General features: G+C 42.3%; 1 protein-coding gene across 3 annotated transcripts; it reads right to left on the minus strand.

Annotated features, from left to right (window-relative positions):
- Positions 1 to 551: 551 nt before the first annotated feature.
- lsm6 (LSM6 homolog, U6 small nuclear RNA and mRNA degradation associated) lies at positions 552 to 25,875 on the minus strand. 3 transcript variants are annotated; one of them, XM_043699236.2, is made up of 5 exons: positions 25,735 to 25,818; positions 11,854 to 12,090; positions 7,494 to 7,608; positions 4,222 to 4,335; positions 552 to 944 (listed from the first exon to the last, which is right to left on the minus strand). In XM_043699236.2, exons 3-5 carry the CDS (start codon positions 7,585 to 7,587, stop codon positions 910 to 912), a joined length of 243 nt encoding a protein of 80 aa, XP_043555171.1. In that variant the 5' UTR covers positions 7,588 to 7,608; positions 11,854 to 12,090; positions 25,735 to 25,818; the 3' UTR covers positions 552 to 909. The 3 variants fall into 3 exon arrangements, with proteins under 3 accessions (XP_043555171.1, XP_043555161.1, XP_043555179.1); XM_043699226.2 differs by lacking the exon at positions 11,854 to 12,090 and having other exon boundaries at positions 25,735 to 25,875; XM_043699244.2 differs by lacking the exon at positions 11,854 to 12,090 and having other exon boundaries at positions 25,641 to 25,768.

Below are 25,875 nucleotides of genomic sequence, written 5' to 3' on the forward strand. Positions count from 1 at the left end.
ACAATATTTTGTATTATATCAAGAATTACCATAAGACGTAGAAATACACCATTCAGTCCACTGAGTCTGCTCCATCTTCCATGAGATTATGGCTGGTTTGACAATCTTCAACTCCACTTTCCTGCCTTTTCCCCCCCCATATCCTTTCATCCCCTTACTAATAAAAATCTATTTCAGCCTTGGACGTATAAGACAATGCAGTCTCCACAGCCTGCTGTGGTAAAGAATTCCACAGAAGTGCTAATTTCAGAAGAAAATTAATCTTCCCCTCTGCTTCAACTCTGTCCCTTAACCCGAGATCATGCCCGGTGGTCCGAGATTCTCCCACAATGGGAAACAATTCTGTACAACTCTGCTGCTATTTACTGGCTCAAAGAGCCTCAGGGAAAAAATTATTATTTAAATCAAAATCAGAAAATTCATGAATAGATACAGCAATGATTGCACTAATGGATTCCAAACAGACGTCTTCATGACATTCCCCCCTTTCCCTTGATGATGAAGTATTTGTAATATATTTTTTGTGGTGATATTAAACTTAAACAAAGTGAGACACATACATCAAGTCCTTTATTCACAACAGTGTCAGCAATGAAGTCACTTTTCCCTAAGCAGGTAGTTAGCTTAAAATGTACACAGTGTTTCCAAAACAGGCCAGTGCTTGCCTGAATCAAACTTCCGGTTTTATATATTACATTACAGCCATTATCCATTTCTGAAAAACCACCAAATGAAGGCTTCAAGAAAATATAAATCAATCATCCTTATTTATGAGGAACGATCACGCATATTGCAGATAACCAAAAATTGAAAAGAACTACTGTACTTGGATGTCTTCTCCTTGCTTAAAAAATAAACTTTTTTGTCTTTTAAAAATCAAAAAACATGACATTTGGTGCACATCATCATCTAAAGTCTCCTCTTCTGTGTGCTTATATACAACACTGAAAGAAAAAAAGAAAGAAAATGTAAAGATTTTCTAGTTTAGGAAAAACAGACCAAACACCACTTAATCTCTTATTAATATACAGAGGCCAGTACTGTTGATAACGCAAGGCCAGAATAAACAAAATTTCCAACACGTTGTATACATGAATTGAGAGATCATGGTGCGGCTGTACTGGACATTGGTTAGGCCAGTTTTGGAATATTGCATGCAATTCTGGTCTCCTTCCTATTGGAAGGATGTTGTGAAACTTGAAAAGGCTCAGAAAAGATTTACAAGGACATTGCCAGGGCTGGAGGATTTGAACTATAAGGAGAGGTTGAATAGGCTGGGGCTGTTTTCCCTGAAGCATCGGAGGCTAAGGGGTGATATTATAGAGGTTTATAAAATCATGAGGGGCATGGATAGGATAAATAGACAAGGTATTTTCCCTGGGGTGGAGGAGTCCAGAACTCGAGGGCATAGGTTTGGGGTGAGAGGGAAAAGATAAAGAAGAGACCGAAGGGGCAACTTTTTCACACAGAGGGTAGTACATGTATGTAGTGAGCTACCAGAGGAAGTGGTGGAGGCTGGTACAATAACAACATTTAAAAGGCATTTACAGGAATGGTTTGGAGGGATGTGGGCCGAGTGCTGGCAGGTGGGACTAGATTGGGTTGGGATATCTGGTTGGCATTGTTGGGTTGGACCGAAGGGTCTGTTTCCGTGCTGTACATCTCTATGACTCTAAAGCAACGTATTCCAGCGTACACACAATCATGCACTTTTCCCCTTAACTTTGTGGCATTTTTCCAGTGAAAAGGCAATAATTAATCAAGCTTACTGATTTCATCTTTTATTTAAAGAATTATATTCTTTGTTGCTCGGTAAACTAATTGCTTCTTTCATCACCAACACACCAAGCATGACATGAGTCAAGAACAGTTTTATTCATATTTCTGACCAGGGACTTTTAAACAAGCGTCACTTTTGGAAACGAAACGTACTAAATAAACCAGCAGAGCAAGCTGCATCTACTAAAGATCCCTGTTCCCCATCTCTGAACTCCTAAATAATATTTGCATTATTAGATATATTCAAAAACAAGTTACTCCTCACATGATTCAATATCAGAGCTGCACTTTACATTAGACAGGTGGGGTATTTGCTCAAGTTAATAAAAAAACTGATGTGAATTTAATTTGTGGTCAAGATTTTAAATAGTTTAAATACTTTGGTGAGAATGACTCAATCTGCAGAGGGATACAGACAGTTTGAGTGAGTGGGCAAAAACTTGGCAGTTGGAATATATTATGAGAAAATGTAAGGTTATGCACTTTGGCAGGAAGAATAGAAGAGTTAAGTGTTATTTAAATGTAGAAACACTTCAGAAAGCTACAGAAGAGGAATTTGAGAGCCCTCATGTATGAATCACAAAAACTAGCGTTCCAGGTTAAGCAGGCAATGGGGATGGCAAATGAAATCTTGGCCTTTATTTCAAAGAGAATGTAATTTAAATAGGGAGGTGGTGCTAAAACTATGCAGGAGGTCCCAATTTAAGAATGTACAACTGAAGAACGTTCATACTTACGAACTGAATCCCACAAATGGGTGCAATTTTAAAGATCCAACACAAACATTTTCTGTACTTACAAATGGCTACTTTATATTGTTCTGCAGCATTCTGACTTGTGTACAAATCAATTCAGAGGGTCGGTGTGGACCTGTTGGGCCGAAGGGCGTATTTCTACACTGTAAGTAATCTAATCTATTCAAACGTACTCAAGAATGGAACCCCATTAGCTAACATTAACTGGGATCACTTTAGTGTGAAAGGATTAGACGGGGGGGTGGAACTTTTAAAGAGCAACCAGGAGAGGTTTTGTGCCAGTACGTAGACAGCCCTACTGAAGATGGGGAGCTAATCCTTGGGAATGAAGCCAGTCAGGTTGTTGAAATGGCCATAGCTCTAAGTTTTAAAGTCATTATGGAAAGGGATAAAGGAAGGTACAGAGGTTAATTGTCTAAATTGAGGGTGGGTCAATTTCAATATGATTAGACAAGATCTGGCAAATATAGACTGGGAGCAGCTACTTGCAGATAATTCTACAGTTGGAAAGTGGGAGTCTTTTAAAAAGTAGCATAGTGAGAACGCAGGGCCAGTGCGTTCCTCCGTGAGTGAAGGGAGCAAGTCCCGAGATGGCATTAAAAACAGGGGAGGCCCTTCAGGAAAACAGGAAACACAATGGTCTTTGGCAGATAGGATTAAGGAAAACCTCAAAAGTATTTTATAGGTATATTAAAACAACAGGATTATCAGGAAAAGAGTGGGGCTTTTTAGAGACCAAAGGGGCAATCTGTACATGGAGCCAGAGGATGCAGGTGAGGTCTTAATGAATATTTTTCATCTATATTCAGAAAAGAGAAATAGATCTTTGCTGGAGATTTCAATTGGGATGGTGAGGCTCTACAGCATGTTCAGATTAAGAGGAGGAATTTGATGTTTTAATGAGATAACAGATTTATTGTTTAAATATGATGTTTCTCTTGGATGTAGCATTCAAGTCAAAAGGGATTAGAAAATACTTTGGCTCCTTTTGTAGAGGTTATTAGGGATTTTTTTTAAAAAGTATTGCACTTTCCCATATGATGCAGTTTACAAAAGCCAAGCAAGTCTAGAGACAGCAGATGAATCACAACTGTGTGCTCCTTCCCCACTGCTGTCTTGCTTCCAGCCTCCATCTCCTGATCAACAGCTGATGGCTGTTAAATATCAACTAAGATGCTGCTCATCTCATTGAACACTGTAACAATATTGAATCGACTACTGCAGTACATATTTTTATACAGTACTATAAAGTTTTGTTAACTACAGTAATATCATTTCCTTTTTAGTAATGCATCGATTTAAAAGTTTAAATGTGTTTATTGCAATGTTTTAATGCTTTTCAAACATGTTGGGGCATGTATTGGGTGCATAGGGGAAGTGCTTAGCTCCATGGTATTCTTGATTTCTTGGTAACCATGGGAAATCCATGCCTCTACCCTTTGTGGGGAGCAAGGACTTATTGTATTTTAAAAAACAAACAATGTGACTTTCTTCAAGAAAGAGACAGGAACAATACAGAAACAAAATAGATGAGATAAACTGATCAGCAGACAGAAAGCACAAGAGAGTCATGCACGCACCTAAACAGTCTCCGGATGAACACTTTTTCAAAAACCTTTGTAGTTTTACAGTCCAATATAAAGCATAACTTTCAAATTTTATTTCGAAAGGAAACAAGTGAATTTACCATTGTTGCCTCGAATAAATGCATCGCCATACTTGTTCTTAAGTTGACCATTTACATATTCTTCTGTTTGTTCCAGTGCTATATTCATATAACCATCCAGACAAGCCAAAACACCTGGCAAAAGTGAGACAACTGCAATTAAAATTTATTAAAATCCAAGACTAGAATGCTCAATGCAATATTCAGTTTTATAACTGAGTAATGATTACCAGAAATTAGAACTAAATGTGAATTTAATATTACATCATGGTTTAGCCACAACTTAGAGTTCAGAGCAACAAAAGAATGCCTCTCATATTATACTTGAATAAAAATATTCAATTTAAAGAACCCTTACTCTTTAAACAAATGGTTGAAACTGAACAACTAATTTCTATTTTAAAATGAAGATTATTAATTTTATTTGACAAGTAGACACCTGGGACTTATCCCTTCATTAAATTAGAAAGGCCAGCTTTAGTGACAAGTTCCTTATCTTCACTGAGAAAGGGAATGCGGGAAAAAGTTAAAAACAAAACAAAGCAGCAACATCTATCCTTTATCCATCAGGTGGACAAGCCTCCAACTAGTTGGCAATACAGCAGCAGTAAAAGTACAGGTGCTATCATTGTAGGCAAAGGACACCATTTATAAAGGAAAATCTAGTACTGATAAACTGAGGTTTCAACTTCAGTTATGTATACACATGAACTGAAAAAGCAGTACATACACAAGTAAACTGAGCATCAAGAATTCTGTTAATCTTAGTCATTAGATTATGCTTACTTCTTTTAAAATAATGTCTATTACAACTAGTTGCCGTACACTTCGAGGCGGGGGCATGGTTGGGGTGTCAAATGAATAATTTGCATCTTTCTTTTACAGAGACGCTGACCAGTCCACGGTGACAGTGGATGAAATCATTCACTAGAAGGGTTCCAAACTGATAGGGCAGATATGTCTGCTAAGACTGTTGGAGCTTACGTTGACAAAGCACCAGGAATCATTGAGATGCATCCAAACATTTTGAAGGATGTGAATGTGGAAATTGCAATGGCCTAGACTTCCCTAGATTTGAAGGAGGTGCCAAGGATAAGCCCATCGTAACAGACTAGTCAGCTTAACTTCAGTGGTGGGGAAGTTTCTTGAAACAATTATTCTGGATAGAAAAATAATCACATGGAAAATGGTGGGTTGATTAGAAATCCTTGCTGACTTTTCGTAAGGGGAAGATCATGTTTAACTTGGAGCTTTCTGAAGAGGAAATAAAAAATGCTCAATGAAGGTAACACTGTTGATGTTGATGTGGTGCACATGGACGTTGAGAAAGCTGCGTGGTACTGTACAAAACAACAGACCTGTGAGGAAAGTTTAGGCCATGTTATAAAAGGGTCATTAGCAAAATGCTGAGAGAATGGGCAGAGCAACACATTTTATGGTCTGAGGGGGTAGGGGGTAGTTTTAGTGGATGTTCCCGGGGTCTTTTAGTGGAGATCCCCGGGGTCAGTATTGGGACTTTGCAAAAGATACAAGGCATGGAAGAAGTCAGTGGAGTAGGCAGCCACATAGCAGATGAGTTTCAACGCAGACAAGTGCAGAGTGAAACACATTGGTAGGAATAAAATGGAAAGACAATATTAAATAGTGGATACATTTCTACCAACAGAGGATGCAAAAGTAGAGGAATCTGGCTGTGTACGTCCACAGATCTTTGAAAGTGGCAGGATAAGTAAAGGCAGAGCAATAAATACAGTAAAGCATACAGTAGCTGCAGCTTTATTCATAAGATTATGCTGAACTAATGTAGATACTTGGTAGATCTCTGCTGGAGTACTGGGTACAGTTGCGAGTGCCATGTTATAGGAAGAATGTGAAAGCATTGGACAAAGTGCGGAAGTGGTATAAAAAATTGTTCTAGGGATGAGGAATGATTGAAGAAGTTGGGACTAACAGGAGGGCTAAGAGGAGAACCGATGGAGGTCTTCAAAATCATGCGAGGACTAGACAGTAGATAGAGAAACTGCTCCTGCTTGTTGCAAGAACAATATAGAAATAAATAAAGTGGTCTAAAGTGCAAAAGAAACAGGGCAAAGTGAGGAAAATCCTTTTCACTCAGTTAGGGTATGGAATGTACTGCCTAGAGTTGTGGTGGTATTAGGCTCAGTTGAGGCATTTGTGAAGTCACTGGGTGATTACTTGGATACAAATTATGTGCAAGGGTATGGGGGAAAAGGCAGGAAATTAGAACCAGGTAATGATGTTCATTTAACAAGCCAGTGCAGGTATAATGGGCCAAATGGCCTCTTTCTGTGCCATAAAACTTCTGTAACCTGGCCTTTTTTTTCACCAGCATTTAAGCAGTAAAGAGGCACAATTTCCATTACAGTAAAACCTCACTGTTCTGGTTAATATTGCTTTGTTTTAAAGATGTTTATTCTTCAAGGCCTGCTTCCTAATCAGTTTGAGCCATGATTTCTGAATTTACAAAGTTTGCGAATGCTATTGACATTAGAAACACAGGTTACAATAAATGAATATAAATATTATTGACAATCTTTTGAAGTTCAGACAAAGAATATTGGAAATTCATTTGAAGGTGACTGAAAGACTTGTATCTGTGGCACAGGATTAAATGTTTTGTTCTCAGAGTGAAGAATGATCAGAAAGAAAGTCATCAGGGCAACTACACACAATATATTGAGATAAAAGATGCGAAAATGAAAAAATATAATACAGCATTTCATGATAATTTTTTTTAATGCACAAGTGTAAGACTGGAACAGCTGTAGAAGGTAGAAAGGGGAAAAGGTTTCAGAGGCTTCGACAGGAAAATATGACAAAGACTTGTGGAATTTAGTGGAAGGGCCAGTGGGCTGGGATTACAGGGCCTCTCCTTAACTTCTTTTGAATCATGGAATTATCACAGAAGGAAGTTATTCAGCATATCATTTCAAAGCTTAATTTTTAAATACCTATCAACTAAATGTAGTCTCATCGCCTGCTCTTTCTGCATAGCCCTCCAATGTTCTCCCTTCAATTTATGCAGTACCTTTTACAATTAAAATGACCTGTTCTGTTTTGCAAATTATTTCAGCTAGGAATGCACAGTGCTGCACATGTGCAAAAGGCTATTTCATCTTGTACATTTGGTTTGTCCAGAGATGAAAATGTCCAAACCCAGCATTGGTTTTAACCCAGATTCTGATGGCAACTCATGGTTCACTTACAATTATTTCACTCAAAGTTGAGATTTTCAGGAACTCAATTACAATTTTAAGTAGGACTTACTGTACCTCGATAATCCACGCCTGAGTTCAGTTTGACCACTACTGGTCTCCCTATGATCTGTTTTAGAAAATCGCTGGGTGTTTGCTTTCGCAGGCTCATTTTTTATTTCAGCCTAAGCCCCTGCATCAGAACAGAAACATTTCCTAAATGACAATACAAGCATAAATAATTCAAAACCAACTTTGCAAAAAACTGACAAGGGTTTCTATACATGTACAACTTGTAGTCATGAATAGAGGGGGGTTAGAGTGTGAGCGGAGAATGAGTGAAAGACAAACAAAAAAAAGCAGTGGCAAGTATTAGCAGAAAACGCTTACTTTACCCCCAAAAGCATCAATTTGAATTTGGTAATTTAAATTAATTGCAGAAAAATAGTTGAATACTTCAAGGAAAAAAATAAGTTCGATATAATTTGTTATTTAAAATGCCAAAGGAGAAGGCATTGCGTTATTAGTTTTGGAGTTGGTTACTGCAGTGAGGAAAAATATCTTTGAGGGGTCATCAAATGAAGCTTTGCAGGTAGAGCTTAGGAATAAGAAAAGGACAGCTATATTACTAGGTGTTTATTATTGACTCCCAGAGAGCTGACAAGAAATGGAGGAGAAACCTTTTGCACAATTTGGGGAGGCGTGTAAAAATAATAACAAACAAGTAATTATAATAGATGATTTCAACTTTTCCAACATTAACTAGAATAGACATAGTGTTAAGGGCTTGGGTGAAGTTGACGTCATGACTTGTGTACAGGGAAAACCTTTAGGCCAATATGTTGAGGGCCAAACAAGAGATGACACTGTCCTGGATCTAATTCTGGTGGGGGAACATTTGAGTGATAGCAATCACAACATGGTACAAATTAAACTGAGTATGGGTAAAGAAACAGATAAATTGCAAAATAAAGAGTTTTGGATTGGGAAGGGCAAATTAGAATAAAACAAGGCAGGATCTGGTCAAGGTAGACTGGAGCAGCTAACAGTGAGCAAATACAGAACAGTACAGCACAGTACACGCCCTTGACATTGTGCTGACGTTTCATCCTACTCTAAGATCAGGCTAACCTGCATTCCCTTCACTGTACTATTTTCCACGTTCTTATCCAAGAGGCGCTTAAATGTCCCTCATGCATCTGACTCTACTACCACCGCTTGCAGAGTCAAGAGTATGGTGCTAGAAAAACATAGCAGGTCTGGCAGGGTCCTGTTGCGAAACATCAATTCTCCTGCTCCTCAGATGCTGCCTGACCTGCTGTCCTTTTCCAGCACCACACTCTCGACTCTGATCTCCAGTCCTCACTTTCTCTTACCATTGCTGGATGTGCATTCCACACACCCACTCTGTGTAAAGAACCTACCCCTGACATCTCCCCTAAACCTTCCTCTAATCATGTTGAAATTATGTCTCCTTGTAATAGACAAAGAGAAAGTCTCTGCCTATCCAATCTATCTTATGCCTCTCATTATCTTGTACACCTCTATCAAGTCACCTCTCATCTTTCTTCACAAGACCTGCCCTCCAGCCCAGGCAGTATCCTGGGAAATCTCCTCTGCACCTTCCACATCTTTCCTTTAAAACGTTGACCAGAACTGAACACAATATTCCACGTGTGGTCTAACCAGGCCTCCAAAGAGCTGCAGCATAACCTCACGGCTCTAAAAAGCAATCCCCCTACTAACGAAAGTCAACATACCATACACCTTTTTAACTATCTCTAATCAAACTACGGTTTTCCAAGTAATCATAAGTCTGGTCTTTCAGAATCCTCTCCAATAATTTGCCCACCACAGACAAAAGATTGACTGGTCTGTAATTCCCTGGGTGATCCCTATTCCTCTTCCTGAACAAGGGAATAACATTTGCTACCCTCCCATCATCTGATACTACTCCAGTGAACATTGAGGATGCAAAGATCATCACCAAAGGTGCAGCAATTTCTTCCCTCACTTCCCAAATAAACCTTGGATATATCCCATCTGGCCCAGGGCATTTATTTATCTTTGCTTTCCAAACTTTTCAGCACATCCTCCTTCTTAACATCAACCTGCTCAAGCATATCAGTCTGTTTTACTCTGTCCTCAGAAACGTCAAAAGTTTATCTCAGTAGTGAATACTGAAGAAAAGTATTCATCAAAGACCTCCCCACCTCCTCTGACTCCAAACACAAGTTCCTTCCACTATCCCTGATCGGCCCAATCTTCTCTCTTCCCATCCTCTCGTTCCTCGCATAAGTGTAGAGTGCCTTAGGATTTTCCTTAATCCAACCCGCTAAAGCTTTTTCATGCACCCTCTCACTCTCAAGTCTATTCTTTAATTCCTTCCTGGTTACCTTGTAACTCTCCAAAGCCCTGTCTGTTTCTTGTTTCCTCAACCTTAAGTAAGCTTCCTTCTTCCTCTTGACTAGATGTTCTACATCTGTCATTCAAGGTTCCTTCACCCTGCCATCCCTTCCTTGCCTCAGTGGGACAAACCTGTCTAGCACAACCAGCAAGTGCTTCTTAAACAACCTCCACGTTTCTGTCATACATTTCCCCGAAAACATCTGTTCCCAATTTAGGAGCTGCAGTTTCTGCCAAATAGCATTTTAATTCCCCTTTCCCTAATTAAATACTTTCCCATGCCGTCTGCTCCTATACCTCGCCATGACTATAGTAAACATCAGGGAGTTGTGATCACTATCACTGAACTGCTCTCCCACAGAGAGATCTGACATCTGGCATGGTTCGTTGCCAAGTACCAAATCCAATATGGCCTCCCCTCTACATATTGAGTCATGAGCTCTTCCTGGACATACCTGACAAAAGCTGCTCCATCCAACTATTTGAACTAAGTAGGTTCCAATCAATATTAGGGAAGTTAAAGTCAAGTATGACAACAACCCTGTTACTTCTGCACCTTTTCAAAATCTGCCTCCCAATCTACTCCGGTATCTCTGTTGCTACAGAAGGATTGGTAGAAAACTCCCAATAAAGTGACTACTCCTTTGCTGTTTCCGACTTCCATCCATACTGATTCTGTAGAACAAACCCTCCCAGATGACCTCCCTTTCAGCAGCTGTGATACTATCCTCGCTTAGCAATGCCACTCCTCTAGCTCTTTTCCGTCCCCTTTATTCCTTTGGAAACATCTAAACCCTGGAATATCCAACAACCATTCCTGCCCCTGTGACATCCAAGTCTCTAACGGCCAGAGCATCATCATTCCAAGTACTGATCAATTTACTGATAATTCGAAGTTCGTCACCCTTATTTCTGATATTTTTTGCATTAAAATAAATGCACTTCAACCCATCACACTGACTACACCTTTGCTCTATCAAGACTTCACAGACTCTTTGCATACTTTGTATCTGGTTGTTCATTACATACTGTATCATCTGATCCATATTGCTGGTTCCCCACCCCCCCACCCCCTCCCCGCCAATCTAGTTTAAACCATCCCAAAGAGCTCTAACAAACCTCCCACCCAAGATATTGTACTCCTCCAGTTCAGGCATAAACTGTCCTTGTACAGGTCCCACCTTCCCCAGAAGGTACCCCAATGATCCACATATTTGAAGCCTTCCCTTCTACCCCAGCCCCACAGCCACATGTTCCTCTACATTCGCTCTCTATTCCTAGCCTCACTAGCCTATGGCACCGGCGGCAATGCTGAGATTACTACTTTGCTCATACTGCCTTCTAGCTTCCAACCTAACTCACTATATTCTCTTTTCAGGTCTTCATCCCTTTCCCTGGCTATGCTGTTCGCACCGATGTGTATGACGACTTCTGGCTGCTCTCCCTCTCCCTTAAAGAATTCTGTAGACTCGATCAGAGACATCCCTAACCCTGGCATCTAGGAGGCAACATATCTTCAGGGAGTCTCGATTGCGACCACAGAGTCTCCTGTCTGTTCCTCTCACAATTGAATCTATCATTATCACCCTCCTATTCTTCCCCATTCTGAGCCACAAAGCCAGCCTCAGTGCAAGAAACCTGGCTGCTGTGACTTTCCCCAGTAATTCATCTCCTCCAAGTTTCCATAACAGTATACTTATTGTTGAGGGGAATTGCCACAGAGGATCCCTACACTGTCTGCCTATTCCCTTTCCCTCTCCTGATGGTCACCCAGCTACCTTTATCCTCCCTATAACTCCCTATCAACCCCTCAGCCTCCCAAATGATCTGAAGTTCATCCAACTCCAGTTCCCTAATGCAATTAGAGAGGAGCTGGAGTTGGGTGCACCTCTCACAAGCGAAATCAGCAAGGACACTAATGATGACCCTTACCTCTCACATCCTGCAAGAGGAGCATGAAACTGCCCGAGCCTCCATCCCCTCTGCCCTAAATTGCCAAGAGAGGTGGAATAAATGAGGAAAAAACCCTTACCTTATCAACCCTACACACACAATCCTTTTTTCAGTTAAGAGGAGGATGATGGGTGGGAGACACTACAGGTGCAGTTTCTTGGGTTTAGCCACAGTATACGTGCCTAGCAATCCAAGCGTCCGCGTCCACTCCTGTTCAGTCTTCGTTTCACCTATTCACAAGTCAGTCTTTAAGAGGGAAATTTACCTTCCCAGCAGCCCCCTGGTCTGTGCTGTCACCACTCCGACCTACAGAAACCTACAGAAGAGCAGTTGGGTACAGTGGGGAAATGGAGAGAGTACAAGCCCAACATGTTCCTCCTACAGTGATAGGAAGGAATAGCAAGCCCTGAGAACCATGGATGATCACAGGTATTCTGGATATGATGAGGGCAAAATAGAAAAATCATTTAGCAGGTACAAGTGGAGGTATTAATGGAATACAGAAAGTGCAAGGTGGAGATTAACAACACAATTAGGAAAGCAAAGAGGGGATATGACAAAACTCTGGCTGGTAAAAGTAGGGAAAATTCCAAGATATTCTGCAAGCATAAGTACATCAATGGGAACAGGGTACTCAGAGAAAGACCAGGCCCCATTAGTGAACAAGGTGGCAATCTGTGGGTGGAGCCAGAGGACATTGGGAGAGTGCTGAGTTGGTAGAATATCACCCATCTCAAGAGAATGAGGATGACATAGACATAGAACAATATAGCACAGAACAGGCCCGTCGGCCCACGATGTTGTGCCGAACATTTGTCCGAGCTTAAGCACCAATCCATGTACCTATCCAATTGCCGCTTAAAGATCACCAATTATTCTGACTCTGCCACTCCCACAGGCAGCGCATTCCATGCCTCCACCACTCTCTGGGTAAAGAACCCACCCCTGACATCCCCCCATACCTTCCACCCTTCACCTTAAATTTATATCCCCTTGTAACACTGTTGTACCCGAGGAAAAAGTTTCTGACTGTCTACTCTATCTATTCCTCTGATCATCTTATAAACCTCTATCAAGTCACCCCTCATCCTTCGCCGTTCCAATGAGAAAAGGCCGAGCACTCGCAACCTATCCTCGTACAACCTATTCTCCATTCCAGGCAAAATCCTGGTAAATCTTCTCTGCACCCTCTCCAAAGCTTCCACATCTTTCCTAAAGTGAGGCGATCAGAACTGCACACAGTACTCCAAATGTGGCCTTACCAAGGTCCTGTACAGCTGCAACTTCACGACTCTTGAATTCAATCCCTCTGGTAATGAACGCTAATACACCATAGGCCTTCTTACAAGCTCGATCCACCTGAGTGGCAAGTTTCAAAGATCTATGAACATAGACCCCAAGATCCCTCTGCTCCTCCACCTTACTAAGAACCCTACTGTTAACCCTGTATTCCACATTCTTATTTGTCCTTCCAAAATGGACAACCTCACACTTGACAGGGTTGAACTCTATCTGCCACTCCTCAGCCCAGCTCTGCATCATATCTAAGTCCCTTTGCAGCCGACAACAGCCCTCCTCACTATCCACAACTCCACCAATCTTCATATCGTCTGCAAATTTACTGACCCACCCTTCCACTCCCTCTTCCAAGTCATTAATAAAAATTACAAACAGCAGAGGACCCAGAACTGATCCCTGTGGAACTCCACTTGTAACTGGGCTCCAGGCTGAATATTTACCAACTACCACCACTCTCTGACTTCGACCGGTTAGCCAGTTTTCTATCCAACTGGCCAAATTTCCCTCTATCCCATGCCTCCTGACTTTCCGCATAAGCCTACCATGGGGAACCTTAACAAATGCCTTACTAAAATCCATGTACACTACATCCACTGCTCTACCCTCATCCACATGCTTGGTCACCTCCTCAAAGAATTCAATAAGACTTGTAAGGCAAGACCTAACCCTCACAAATCCGTGCTGGCTGTCCCTAATCAAGCAGTGTCTTTTCAGATACTCATAAATCCTGTCCCTCAGTACCCTTTCCATTACTTTGCCTAACACCGAAGTAAGACTAACTGGCCTGTAATTCCCGGGGTTATCCCTATTCCCTTTTTTGAACAGGGGCACAACATTCGCTACTCTCCAGTCCCCTGGTACCACCCCTGTTGACAGTGAAGACGAAAAGATCATTGCCAACGGCTCTGCAATTTCCTCTCTTGCTTCCCACATAATCCTCGGACATATCCCTTCAAGCCCGGGGGACTTGTCTATCCTCAATTTTTTCAAAATGCCCAACACATCTTCCTTCCTAACAAGTATCTCTTTTAGCTTACCAGTCCGTTTCACACTCTCCTCTTCAACAATACGGTCCCTCTCATTTGTAAATACTGAAGAAAAGTACTCATTCAAGACCTCTCCTATCTCTTCTGACTCAATACACAGTCTCCCACTACTGTCCTTGATCGGACCTACCCTCGTTCTCATCATTCTCATGTTTCTCACATACGCATAAAATGCCTTGGGGTTATCCTTGATCCTACCCGCCAAAGATTTTTCATGCCCTCTCTTTGCTCCCCTAATCACCTTCTTCAGCTCCCTTCTGGCTATCCTGTATCCCTCCAATGCTCTGTCTGAACCTTGTTTCCTCAACCTTATGTAAGCCTCCTTCTTCCTTTTTACAAGACATTCAACCTCCCTCGTCAACCAAGGTTCCCTCACACGACCATCTCTTTCCTGCCTGACAGGCACATACATATCAAGGACATGTCGTATCTGTTCCTTGAAAAAGTTCCACATTTCAACGACATCCTTCCCTGACAGCCTGTGCTCCCAACTTATGCTCCTCAGATCCTGTCTTACAGCATCGTATTTACCCTTCCCCCAATTGTAAAACCTACCCTGTTGCACACACCTATCTCTCTCCATAACCAAGGTGAAAGTCACAGAATTGTGGTCACCATCACCAAAATGTTCACCCACTAACAAGCCCATCACTTGTCCCGGTTCATTACCAAGTACCAACTCCAATATGGCCTCCCCTCTGGTCGGACAATCTACATACTGAGTTAGAAAAGCTTCCTGGACACACTGCACAAACACCGCCCCATCCAATCTACTTGATCTAAAGAGCTTCCAATCAATATTTGGGAAATTGAAATCACCCATGACTACTACCCTGTGGCTTCTGCACCTTTCCAAAATCTGTTTCCCAATCTGTTTCTCCACATCTCTGCTGCTATTTGGGGGCCTATAGTAAACACCCAACAAGGTGGCTGCTTCTTTCCTATTTCTGACTTCAGTCCATACTACCTCCAAAGGCATATCCCCCTCGAACTGCTTTTCTGCAGCCGTTATACCATTTCTAATTAGCAACGCCACCCCCCCTCCTTTTTTACCACCCCCCTAATCTTACTGAAACATCTGTAACCAGGAACCTCCAACAACCATTCCTGTCCTTATTCTATCCACATTTCTATGATGGCCACAACATCGTAGTCCCAGGTACCGCTCCACGCCTCAAGTTCACCCACCTTATTTCTGATACTCCTTGCGTTGAAGTATACACACTTGAACCCCTCCTTATTTCTGATACTCCTTGCGTTGAAGTATACACACTTGAACCCCTCTCTGTGTCCGCAAGTATTCCCTGTTAGTGCTACCTTCTCCACAGCCTCCCTACATTCTTGGACATCCTGACAAACAGCTCACCTACTTACTGGACTACAAGTCCGGATCCCATCCCCTTGCCAAATTAGTTTAAACCCCCCCCGGAAGAGTGCTAGCAAACCTTGAATGAAGATGTGAAACCTTGGAGGAGAGAGACTGTGAGGTGCTTGAGCAAATTAACATTAGGGAAGGACAAGGTATTGGAGGTGTTAGTAGGCTTAAAAGGTGGACAAATCTCTGGGTCTGGATAAATTGTGCCCCAGGCTGCTGTGGGAGGCAAGGGAGGATATTGCAGTGGCACTGCCCTGAATTTTTACTTCCTCTTTGGCCCTGGGAGAGATGCCAAAAGTGTGGAGAACACTAATTGTGGTTCCAATATTTCAAAAAGGTTGTAAAGATAAGCCCAAGATCTCTGAACGAGAGCACCTATCTCCACTTGAGAGGCAAGGTTTGATCAGAGACAGTCAGCGTGACTTCAGCAAAGGGAGGTCATGCCTAACATACGTGATTGAATTGTTTTGAGGGGATGACCAGGTGAGCCGAAGAGGGTAGTGCAGTTGATATAGTTCATATGGATTTCAGCAAAGCCTTTGATAAGGTCCCACACGGGAGACTTATCAAGGTGGCAAATGCACATGGGATGCAGGACTATTTGATAAAGTGGATTCAAAATTTACCTAATTGTCAGAGACACAGCGTAAATGTCGAAGGCCACTTTAGTGACGGGAAGCCAGTGTCCAATGGTGTACCACAAGCATCTGTACGGTGTTCTCTTTTTTTTTGTCATTTACATAAATGACATAGATTATTGTGTGGAGGTTTGTGTATTAGTAAGTTTGCGGATGATACAAACATTAGTCAGGTGGTTAACAGTGAAATTAAGTGGCTTAGGCAACAAGACACAAATAGGATGGTCAAATGGGTAGATAAGTGGCAGATGCTATTTAACCCTGAAAAGCGCAAGGTGATACAATTTTGAAGGAGTAATCTGACAAAGAAGTATTCAATCAATGGCATGAGACCAGGAAGCTCTGTGGAACAAAGGGACCTTGGAGTGTTTCCCCATAGATCTCAGAATGCCGAAGGGCACCTTATTAGGGTGGTGAAAAAGGCATAAAGGACACTTGCCTTTATTAATTGAGGAATAAATTACAAAAGTAAGGAAGTCATGTTGGAGTTGTATAGAACCTTGGTGAGACACAGCTTGAGTACTGTGTGTAGTTCTGGTTGCGACATTACAGGAACTGGAGGGAGAGCTGAGGAGATTCACCAGGATGCTGTTTGGAATAGAAAATGTAAGTTGGATGAAAGGATTTGTTTTGGGGTGGGGGTGTGTAGAAACTGAGGAGTGATGTGATTATAGTGTACAAGATTATGCGGGGCATGGATAGAGTGGATAAGGAGTATTTGTTGCCCTGAGTTAAAGGATTAATCAAGAGGGGACACAGGTTCAAGGTGGGGGGGCAAGAGATTGGGGGTGGGAGGAACAACTTTTTTTTTGGAAACTCAGAGGATGGTGATGGTCTGGAAAGTGCTGCCTCGGAAGGTAGTAGAGGAAAATTGCCTCACATTCTTTATAAAGTACCAAGATGAGCACTTGGAGCATTATAACTTTCAAGGCTGAGCCAAGAGCTGGTAAATGGGAATAGATTGAAGGTCAGGCGCTTCTCACGTTTTGATGCAGACTCGATGGGCCAAAGGATTTTTCCATGCTATACGAAGTGACAGTACTTTCACTTCGGTCAGAAAGGGATATGTTCTAACACCTTACCAGTCTCCTGAGCACGTTAACTAGGCCAATGCTTTGCTGTAATATCACACTTAGGGGAGCTGTAATCAATGCCTGACTAATTAAGGAAATTATGATGGTAGTGCGTTCTGGTGGAACGTGACAATTGCATTCCTCTGCAACCTCATGCTATGGAAAACAGCTGTAGAAAATTGCTGTACCTGTTCAGTAGAAAGTTTGTGTTAACCAAACAGCGTCCACAGTTAATCAATTGCATTATAACCAATTAGCGTTTATGAAACACGTGTTATACCAGAACAACTTGTATCAGACGTAAGCTAGCTATGATAAATTGGGGATTATTATTTAAAGGGATGACGACAGACAGGCATTTAAATAGCTCATGGATGAACTGTAAAGTTTATTCATCTCAGTCCAGCATGAAAGTAAAATGGGAAACATGATCAGACCATGGCTAACAGGAGAAATTAGAGACAGTATCAAATCCAAGAGGAGGCATGCAAATTAGCTGAAAAAAAAGCAGACCTGAGGATTGGGAGAGTTTAGATTCTAGTAAAGGGAGACAAAGAGACTGACAAAGGGAATTTATAATGGGGAACAAAGATGACAGACCGATTAAACACATACTTTAGTTCTGTCTTCACAAAAGGAAAACACAAGTGGCATTCCAAAAATACGGAGAAGGGTAGGGGGATGTAATCGAGCCGAAAGAGAAGGTGGAATTGAAAGAAATCAATATTAGTGGAGAAGTGCTATTGTCGAAACTAACAGGATTAAAGGCAGATAAATCCCCAGAGCTTGATAACCTTCACCCCAGAATACTTAAGGAAATGGCCCTAGAAATAACAGACGTACTAGTGATCATCTTCCAACATTCTACAGTTTCTGGCACGGATTAAAGGGTAATTAACGAAGCCGACCTTTTAAGAAGGGAAGTAGAGGCAAAACACAAATTGTAAATCAGTTAGCTTGACATCAGTAGTGGGCTAAAACATTATTAAAGTCCATTGTGAAAGATGTAATAGCACAGCACTTGGGAAAAATGTGACAAAGAGGATGGAGTCAGCATGGTTTCACAAAGGGGCTTGACAAATCTGCTGGAATCTTTTGAAGATTTAACTACAGTAGACAAGGAGAAGTCAATGGATGTGGTTTACTTGGATTTTCAGATTGCTTTCAAAAAGCTCCCACACAAGAGATGACTGTAAAATCAAAAGTGCATGATATTGGAGGTTGTGTACTGAAATAGATGGAGAACTGATCAGCAGACAGGAAACAAGGAATAGGAATTAAATAGGGCTTTTTCTGAGTGGCAGCTAATGATTACTACGTGACCAGAGCTTGAATCAAAGCTATTCACAATATATATCAATGGTTTAGAGGAGCAAACTGTGTCAGATCTCCAAGTTTGCAGAGAACAAAGCTGAGTGGGAGGGTGATCTGTGAGCAGAGAAGCTTCAATGATTTGGACAAATTGGGTAAATACATGGGGGAAGCAGTATAATGTAGAAAAGTGACGTTTTCTGCTTTGGTAGAGAGAACAGGAAAGCAGGTTATTATCTGCTTGGCAATAGTTTGTGAAAGGAAGAGGTCAAGTCTTCCAACTCAATTGGCCAAAAATATAAAGGAGGATAGTAAAGGCTTTTTTAGGTATGTGAAAAGAAAAAAAAGGTTAAGACTAAAATTGGGGCCTTGAAGGCAGAAACGGGTGAATTGATTACGGGCAACAAAGAAATGGCAGAAGAGTTGAATTGGTATTTTAGATCTGTCTTCACTGGGGAAGCCACGAGCAATCTCCCAGATGTAATAGTGGCTGAAGGACCTGAACTGAAGGGAATTTATATTAGGCAGGAAGTGGTGTTGGAGAGACTGTAAGATCTGAAGGCTGATAAGTACCCGGGACCTGATGGTCTACATCCCAGGGTACTGAAGGAGGTGGCTCGAGAAATCGTGGATGCATTGGTGATCATTTCCCAATATTCTATAGATTCAGGATCAGTTCCTGCGGTTTGGAGGGTGGCTAATGTTGTCCCACTTTTTAATAAAGGAGGGAGAGAGAAAACAGAGAATTATAGACCAGTTAGTCTGACCTCAGTGGTGGGAAAAATGCTGGAGTCAATTATAAAGGACGAAATTACGACACATCTAGATACCAGTAACAGGATAGGTCAGAGTCAGCATGGATTTATGAAGGGGAAATCATGCTTGACTAATCTTCTGGAATTTTTTGAGGATGTAACTCTGAAGATGGACAAGGGAGATCCAGTGGATGTAGTATATCTGGACTTTCAGAAAGCCTTTGATAAAGTCCCACATAGGAGGTTAGTGGGCAAAATTAGGACACATGGTATTAGGGGCAAAATACTGACATGGATTGAAAATTGGTTGGCTGACAGGAAACAAAGAGTAGTGATAAACGGCTCCTTTTTGGAATGGCAGGCAATGACCAGTGGTGTGCCGCAGGGATCAGTGCTGGGACCGCAGCTTTGTACAATATACATTAATGATATAGATGAAGATATTAAAAATAATATTAGCAAATTTGCTGATGACACAAAGCTGGGTGGCAGGATGAAATGTGAGGAGGATGTTAGGAGAATACAGGGTGACCTGGACAGGCTAGGTGAGTGGACGGATGCATGGTAGATGCAGTTTAATGTGGATAAATGTGTGGTTATCCACTTTGATGACAAGAACAGGAAGGCAGATTACTACCTAAATGGAGTCAAGTTAGGTAAAGGGGCAGTACAACGAGATCTAGGTGTTCTTGTACCTCAATCAATGAAAGCAAGCATGCAGGTACAGCAGGCAGTGAAGAAAGCTAATAGCATGTTGGCCTTCATAACAAGAGGAATTGAGTATAGAAGCAAAGAGGTCCTTCTACAGCTATACAGGGCCCTGGTGAGGCCGCACCTGGAATATTGTGCGCGGTTTTGGTCTCCAAATTTGAGGAAAGACATTCTGACTATTGAGGGACTGCAGCGTAGGTTCACGAGGTCAATTCCCGGAATGACGGGACTATCTTACACTGAAAGATTGGAGCGACTGGGCTTGTATTCGCTTGAGTTTAGAAGGCTGAGGGGGGATCTGATTGAGACGTTTAAGATTATTAAAGGATTGGACACTCTGGAGGCAGGAAGTATGTTTCCGCTGATGGGTGAGTCCCGAACCAGAGGACACAGTTTAAAAATAAGGGGTAAGCCACTTAGAACAGAGTTGAGGAGAAACTTCTTCATCCAGAGAGTGGTGGGTGTATGGAATGTTCTGCCCCAGAAGGCTGTGGAGGCCAAGTCTCTGGATACTTTCAAGAAAGAGTCAGATAGAGCTCTTAAGGATAGTGGAATCAAGGGTTATGGGAATAAGGCAGGAACAGGATACTGATTGAGGATGATCAGCCATGATCACAATGAATGGTGGTGCTGGCTTGAAGGGCAGAATGGCCTACCCCTGCACCTATTGTCTATTGTCTTCCTACACCAGTTGCTAAAAGCAAGTATGCAGGTGCAGCAGGTGGTAAAGAAGGCAAATGGGACCCTGGCTTTCACAATGAGAGGATGCGAGTACAGGAATAGGGATGTCCTCTGCAACTGTACAGGGCATTGGTAAGACCACACATTGAGTAGTGTGTGCAGTTTTGGTCTCCTTATCTGAGAAGATACGTTCTTAATATTGAGTGAGTGCAAAGAAAGTTTATCAGACTGATTCCTAGGATAGCAGGACAGATGTACCAAAGTCATTGTCATAGTCAGAGATGTACAGCACGGAAACAGACCCTTCAGTCCAACTCATCCATGTTGACCAGATATCCGAAATTAATCTAGTCCCATTTGCCAGATTAATTGCCAGAAAGAGACTCGTTGGTTAGGACTGTATTCGCTGGAATTTAGAAGAGAGACTGGAATCTTCTAGAAACCCATAAAATTCCAGCAGTGCTAGACAAGGTAGATGGAGGATGTTCTCCATGACCACGGAGTGTAGAACCAGGGGTCATAGAATGGCTTTTTAGAACTGAAGGAAGGAGAGATTTCTTCACCAAGAGAATGGCGAGCTTGTGGAATTCTGTGACACAGAAGACGGTTGAGGGCAAAACATTGAATGTTTTCAAGAAGGAGTGGAGAGTTCTTGGGGCTAAAGGCATCAAAGGGGATGGGAGAAATTGGGAACCGGGTACTGAGTTGGATGCTCAACCATGATCATGCTGAATAGCAGAACAGGCTGGAAGGACTGAATGGCCCATTCCTGTTCAGTGAGTCTATGTTTCTATTATGATATTAGCGGAAGTCTGGGATCTATGTTTCTGGTTTAAACACTTGTCAAGTTGTTATTGTAATGAAAACATTTTTGAAAACAAACATAGGATCACGTAACAATCACACCTCATTTTCACCATTATCATCACCCTGCAGCAGTACCTACAACAAATCTTTCATTGTGGAGGACTAAATGGTTTGGCACAGAAAATCAGGAAGAACCAGTAGTGGATACAAGTCAGGAAAAACAAGGGTCAGAAAGTACTAGGGAAAGTAGTCACAGTCATAGGGTCATAGAGATGTACAGCACGGAAACAGACCCTTCGGTCCAACTCGTCCATGCCGACCAGGTATCCCAAGTTAATCTAGTCCCATTTGCCAGCACTGGATTGCTTTTAAAAAACACTGGTTTGCTAATGTCTTTTAGGGAGAGAAATAACCATCCTTACCTGGTAAGGCCTGCATGTGACTCCAGATCCACAGCAATGCGATTGACTCTCAACTGCCCTCAAGCAATTAGGGATGAGCAATAAATACTGGCCTAGCAAGGGTCACCCATATTCCAAGAATGAATTTTAAAACCCAGAAGCTCTAGCAGGCAATAAGGAAATAGAAGTGGTAAACAAATATTTTTGTTTACCTCCAACCACAAGGGATGAACTCAGATTTCACCAGTTTCCTCATTTCCCCTCCCCCCACCTTGATCAGTCAAATCCATCGAACTCAGCACCGCCTTCCTAACCTGCAATCTTCTTCCTGACCTCTCCGCCCCCACCCCAGTCTGACCTATCACCCTCACCTTGACCTCGCTCCACCTATCACATTTCTGACGCCCCTCCCCCAAGTCCCTCCTCCCTACCTTTTATCTTAGCCTGCTGGACACTTTCCTCATTCCTGAAGAAGGGCTTATGCCCGAAACATCCATTCTCCTGCTCCTTGGATGCTGCCTGACCTGCTGCGCTGTTCCAGCAACACATTTTCAGCTCTGATCTCCAGCATCTGCAGACCTCACTTTCTCCTCTAAACAAATATTTTGTCTATCTTCAGAATGCATACCAAAAATAATGAGGAAGCAAGGGTCTAACAAGAAGAAAATTAAAGCAATGATTAGTAATGATAAATTACTTCAGATACTAATATTTGACAATTTCCGTGGGACTGGTGACCTATGCCAACAGTCCTAAGAGAATTGGCTGCAAAGGTAGTGAAGGCTCTAATCTCTCGAATAGCTCCTGCAAATAGGAAAGAATAAATTGTAACATTGCTCTTTGAGAAAGGAGTAAGAGAAAACCTGAGAACTGCTGGCCAATTAGCTTGACATTAGCCAACGGTGAAATGGAGGAGTCAACAACACTTAGAAAATTATTTCTAAAATATGATTAGACAGACTAAACATTGTTTTAGAAGTAGGAATCATGCTTGAAAACAAATTATGGATTTGGAGCTCATAACTAGTAGGCAAAGAGAAGCCGGAGAATGTCCTACATATCAATTTTTAATAAAGCATTGAATGAGGATAATACATTAGTGTCGATGGATGACAAGTTAAGTGGAGTTGCAATAAATGGGGTGTGTTCAAATTTGTAGCCTGTGACCAGTGGAATGCCTAAAGGACTAGTTTTGAGCCTCAGCTATTTGCAATCTATAGTAATGACTTAGATAAAGGAGCCAAAAATTATGCATTCAACGGTGCCGCTAATACAAAGCTGAATGAGAGGAGGATACTGAACAAGCTGTAAAGAGATACAGACATGTTAACTGAATGGGTAATGCTGTGTATAAAATAGGGAAATGAGAGGTTATTCACTTTGTTAGGCAGAATAAAAGATCAGAATACTTTGTAATAGTGAGATGCTTTTAAGTGTAGACGTTCAGAGGCATGGGTGTACATGTACAAACCCATGCAGGTACAGTAAGCAATTAGAACACAGAACATTACAGCACAGGAATAAACTCTTCAGCCCACCATGTCTGCACCGACCATGATGCCATTCTAAACTAATCCCATCGATCTATGTATATCAGTAACCATCTGTTCCCTGCCTGTTCATGTAGTGGTCTAAATGCCTCTTAAACGTTGCTATCTCACCTGTTTTTAGCACCTCCCCTGGCAGAATGTGCCAGGTACCTACCACCTTCTGTAAAAAAAAACTTTCTTCGCACATCTCCTTTAAACCTTTTTCCTCTCACCTTAAATCTATGCCCCCTTGTCTTTGACATTTCCACTCTGGGTAAAAGACTCGAACTCCCTCTCAATTTTATATACTTCTATCAAGTGGCCCCTCAACTTCCAATACTCTAGCAAAATCCAAGTTTGCCCAACCTGTCATTATAGCTAATACACTGCAAAGCAGGCAATATCCCGGTAAACCTCTTTTGCACCCTCTGCAAAGCCTCCAAATCCTTCCCATAATGTGGCAACCAGAACTGAACAGAATATTCCAAATATTGCCTAACTGAAGTTTTACACAGCTGCAACATGACTTGCTAACTTTTATATTTAATAACGCCAACTGATGAAAGGAAGCATGCTCTACAACTTTTTTACCACTTGTGTTGCCACTTGCAGAGCTCTGCACTTGCACTCCAAGATCCCTCCGTATATCAATGTTGCTAAGGGCCCTGCCATTTACTGCTCGCAATATCATAGATGCCTCATATCATGTGATCGGAGGGTATCAAGGTCTCAGACTCCATCTTAAATGGGACCACCTGAAACATGATACTATTATTTGTAACTAGAGTCAGAGTAATAGAGATGTACAGCATGGAAACAGACCCTTCGGTCCAACCGTCCATGCCGACCAGATATCCCAACCAAATCTAGTCCCACCTGCCAGCGCCCGGCCCATATCCCTCCAAACCCTTCCTATTCATATACCCATCCAAATGCCACTTAAATGTTGCAATTGTACCAGCCTCCACCACTTCCTCTGGCAGCTCATTCCATACACGTACCACTCTCTGCGTGAAAAAGTTGCCACTTAGGTCTCTTTTATATCTTTCCCCTCTCAACTTAAACCTATGCCCTCTAGTTCTGGACTCCCCGACCCCAGGGTAAAGACTTACCCTATTTACCCTATCCATGTCCCTCATAATTTTGTAAACCTCTATTAGGTCACCCCTCAGCCTCCGACACTCCAGGGAAAACAGCCCCAGCCTGTTCAGCCTCTCCCTGTAGCTCAGATCCTCCAACCCTGGCAACATCCTTGTAAATCTTTTCTGAACCCTTTCAAGTTTCACAACATCTTTCCGATAGGAAGGAGAACAGAATTGCACGCAATATTCCAACAGTGGCCTAACCAATGTCCTGTACATCCACAACATGCCCTCCCAACTCCTGTACTCAATACTCTGACCAATAAAGGAAAGCATACCAAACGCCTTCTTCACTATCCTATCTACCTGCGACTCCACTTTCAAGGAGCTATGAACCTGCACCCCAAGGTCTCTTTGTTCAGCAATACTCCCTAGGACCTTACTATTAAGTGTATAAGTCCTGCTAAGATTTGCTTTCCCAAAACGCAGCACCTCGCATTTATCTGAATTAAACTCCATCTGCCACTTCTAAGCCCATTGGCCAATCTGGTCAAGATCCTGGATGTGGTGGAGGCTGGTACAATTGCAACATTTAAAAGGCATTTGGATGGGTATATGAATAGGAAGGGTTTGGAGGGATATGGGCTGGGTGCTGGCAGGTGGGACTAGATCGGGTTGGGATATCTGGTCGGCATGGTCGGGTTGGACCAAAGGGTTTGTTTCCATGCTGTACATGACACTAAAAGAAGAGTGGGCCGGGAGGAGGTTTATGGACCATGAAGGCAAATGGGAGGACTGCAGATGTTGGAAATCAGAGTCTAGATTAGAGTGGTGCTGGAAAAGCACAGCAGGTCAGGCAGCATCCGAGGAGCAGGAAAATCGACGTTTCGGGCAAAAGCAGAACACCGGCAGGGAACAACACCAGGCTGGACGTCGTTGCTCTACACTGCTTCGCGAAATATCAGTAAGATCCTCACATGTCCGATTATATATCGAGATTTGTCTTTCTGCACCAGTAGGCAGAGGATGAACCTGTATGCAGAAAGGAAGACAACTGAGCTCACAAGACCCGGGGATAGCTCACATGCAAGCCCCGAATAGGCACTCGGAACCTCACAGCAGGCCTCGGGGCCCAAACAAATAAGAACAAACACACACCGAAAGCGGCGAAACTCAACAAGTGACACCGGCCACAACTGAGGCGTAGCTCGCACCGCGCGCTGCTCTGGCGCGAAATTCTAACGACGGTTACCGTTCACTCAGTGCCCGATTCGAACGTCGCCCGGACGATTTCAAACTCCCTCACGTTCCGTCAACCAATTCGGACGTTAGCCGGAGCTCTGCTCGCGACTCCACAAAACCCAGCCAATCCGGAGCTGAGCACCGCCTATCA

The sequence above is a fragment of the Chiloscyllium plagiosum genome, unplaced genomic scaffold (assembly GCF_037043375.1).
Source record: "Chiloscyllium plagiosum isolate Xiang-an unplaced genomic scaffold, Cpla_swu_hap1 HiC_scaffold_1, whole genome shotgun sequence".
Taxonomy (NCBI): Eukaryota; Metazoa; Chordata; class Chondrichthyes; order Orectolobiformes; family Hemiscylliidae; genus Chiloscyllium; species Chiloscyllium plagiosum.

What these genes read in the sequence shown, in the direction of transcription:
- lsm6 (XM_043699226.2), bottom strand. Translation starts at nt 7,587, where the DNA reads ATGAGCCTGCGAAAGCAAACACCCAGCGATTTTCTAAAACAGATCATA. An exon ending in CTCAGGCGTGGATTATCGAG is followed by an intron (nt 4,336 to 7,493) that starts GTACAGTAAGTC and finishes CACTTTTGCCAG; the next exon opens with GTGTTTTGGCTTGTCTGGAT. An exon ending in ATTTATTCGAGGCAACAATG is followed by an intron (nt 945 to 4,221) that starts GTAAATTCACTT and finishes TTTTTCTTTCAG; the next exon opens with TGTTGTATATAAGCACACAG.